The sequence below is a fragment of the Plasmodium cynomolgi genome, chromosome 9 (genome assembly GCF_000321355.1).
Source record: "Plasmodium cynomolgi strain B DNA, chromosome 9, whole genome shotgun sequence".
Taxonomy (NCBI): domain Eukaryota; phylum Apicomplexa; class Aconoidasida; order Haemosporida; family Plasmodiidae; genus Plasmodium; species Plasmodium cynomolgi.
In genome coordinates, this window is record NC_020402.1 from 635,495 (window position 1) to 637,619 (window position 2,125).

Here is a 2,125-nt window from a genome sequence, read left to right on the forward strand (position 1 = left end):
ATTGGATAGCAGCAAATTGGTTAGAGGTGTTACAGGGGGAGGCGGCACCTGCCTGCAACTCGCGGCAATTCGCTGTAGCTCGCTGCAATTCGCTGCAACTCGATGTAACTCACTTCCACTCGGGTTGAAAAAGTCACCACCAAGTGTGCGTTTTCGCTTTAACAAACCGGTCGGGTGCGCGGAGAACTGCGCTGAACAAAAAAAAAAGCTGGCAAGCCAGGTGAGGTCGCCCACCGGGGCAAAGACGGGTAGAAGCAAAAGTGGGAGTCAAGATGCAAAGACGGATAGATGCAACGGCGGATAGATGCAACGGCGGATAGATGCAACGGCGGATAGATGCAACGGCGGATAGATGCAACGGCGGATGGGTGCAAAAGGGGAGCAACGGTCCAAGGGCCCGAACCAAACCCGCGCACGTGCGTAGGAACAGCCGAGCGACTCTACTCATACAACGCCAAGTAATAATCGTAGGAAACCCAGTGGAGCTTACTCCTGCACAAGTCGTAGTTCTTCTGACCCACCTTGGCAAGAACAAAGTCCAGCTGCTGAGGCTTGATGTAGTACACAGACTCTCCTCCATTAGCCACAGTCTTGAAGATGTCCTTCTCCTCAAGGCACGATATAATATCATTAGTCTCAATGCTAGTAATTTCGGATAACTCCTGAATGGATAATTGCTCATAATTTACCAACACTTTGAGCAGTGTCTCATACCAGTAAGCCATGTAAGACGCTACCCCCAAGTCGGACAAAGGTCTCTCAGGAGTACCAGTACGTCTTTCAGTTTGAGATAAAAAGTAACTAAAATTTATCAAAAATTTTCCATAACCTTTCTTCTGATGTTGTGGAAGGGTCAAAATACAAGAAACGTTATTTTTTGAATATTTTTCTTTTGAAAAATATCCAGTGATATGATATCCAAATTGATCAAACTCAGTAATTACATAAAATAAAATAAATTGACTCGATGTTTTAACGTTTTATGATCTAAAAAGAGCTTAGAAAGGAAGCATAAATTTTCACAATAAATTCGGAAATAATTTCCATCAATTTCAAAAATAGATATATTATCACATCGATATATTTCATTTCCAGGTGGATGTCTAATTTCGCATTTTTCTGTATGTCGTAGTAGTTCTTCATTCTCTTTAAAAAAAGACAAACAAAATTCACATATGTATAGAATGTCTATATTTTGATACTCTTTTGGGTATGGAGAAAAATACCATGTATCTATTAAATATTTCCCAAATTTTATTTGATTAATTGTTTTCAATTTTGTATTTTCTTCATGTTCTCTCAGATATTCTTTGTCAATTCCTGCATGGTCATCATGATCTGATTCTCCATTATCTATTTCTCTAATACATGGGTATCCATCATTTGGCTCTTCATCCAGAAGACGTAGATTTTTATATGCAAGCCAACAGTCTAAACGTCTATCGAACTTCTCCCAATGTACATAGTAATCATAATCACTCTCCTTCATTTGAGCTGTACTTGTGGATAGCTCTGTTGATAATTTACTGATAATCTCATTTTTACTTAAATTTAATGGGAAAATAAAATTGAGGTCATTGAGATTTTTATTTTTTGGTCTGGCATAAACAATGGAACAGTGTCTCCAAACTTTATTCAAAGGATCCAGACCCCACATCACTTGCTTTACTGGAAGAGCATTTGGGAATATCAGAGCGTACGAGTCGTTGAATTTGGACAACGAACTCAGCGCTTTTCCTGTACTCCTTGCTTTGCTGCTACCTCCTTTGCTGCTACCCCCTTTGCTGCTACCTCCTTTGCTACTACCCCCTTTGCTGCTACTCCCTTTGCTGCTACTCCCTTTGCTGCCACCACCCTTGCTACTACCCCCTTTGCTGCTACCCCCCTTGCTGCTACCCCCTTTGCTGCTACCCCCCTTGCTGCTACCCCCCTTACTGCTTCCCCCTTTGCTACTACCCCCCTTTGCCGCTTTACTACCGCTGGCAGCGCACCCCCCAGCGGAATTAGCAGAGTTTGTCGCGCTCGCCGAACTCTTCTCTCTGCTCCTGGAGCTGCTGGACCCCTTCGCGCCCGTTTTGCTACCCCCCCGGCTGGCCCCCTTGCCCTCCGCTGGCCCAGCAGAGGG

General features: G+C 43.5%; 1 protein-coding gene across 1 annotated transcript; it reads right to left on the bottom strand.

Moving 5' to 3' along the window:
- Window positions 1-944: 944 nt before the first annotated feature.
- Window positions 945-1,489, bottom strand: PCYB_092470 (histone acetyltransferase; the record flags this gene model as incomplete). The annotated part of the gene is made up of 1 exon (XM_004222360.1): window positions 945-1,489. A coding segment is annotated over one exon (545 nt), but the record flags the coding sequence as incomplete, so codon positions are not given.
- Between the last annotated feature and the right edge of the window lie 636 nt (window positions 1,490-2,125).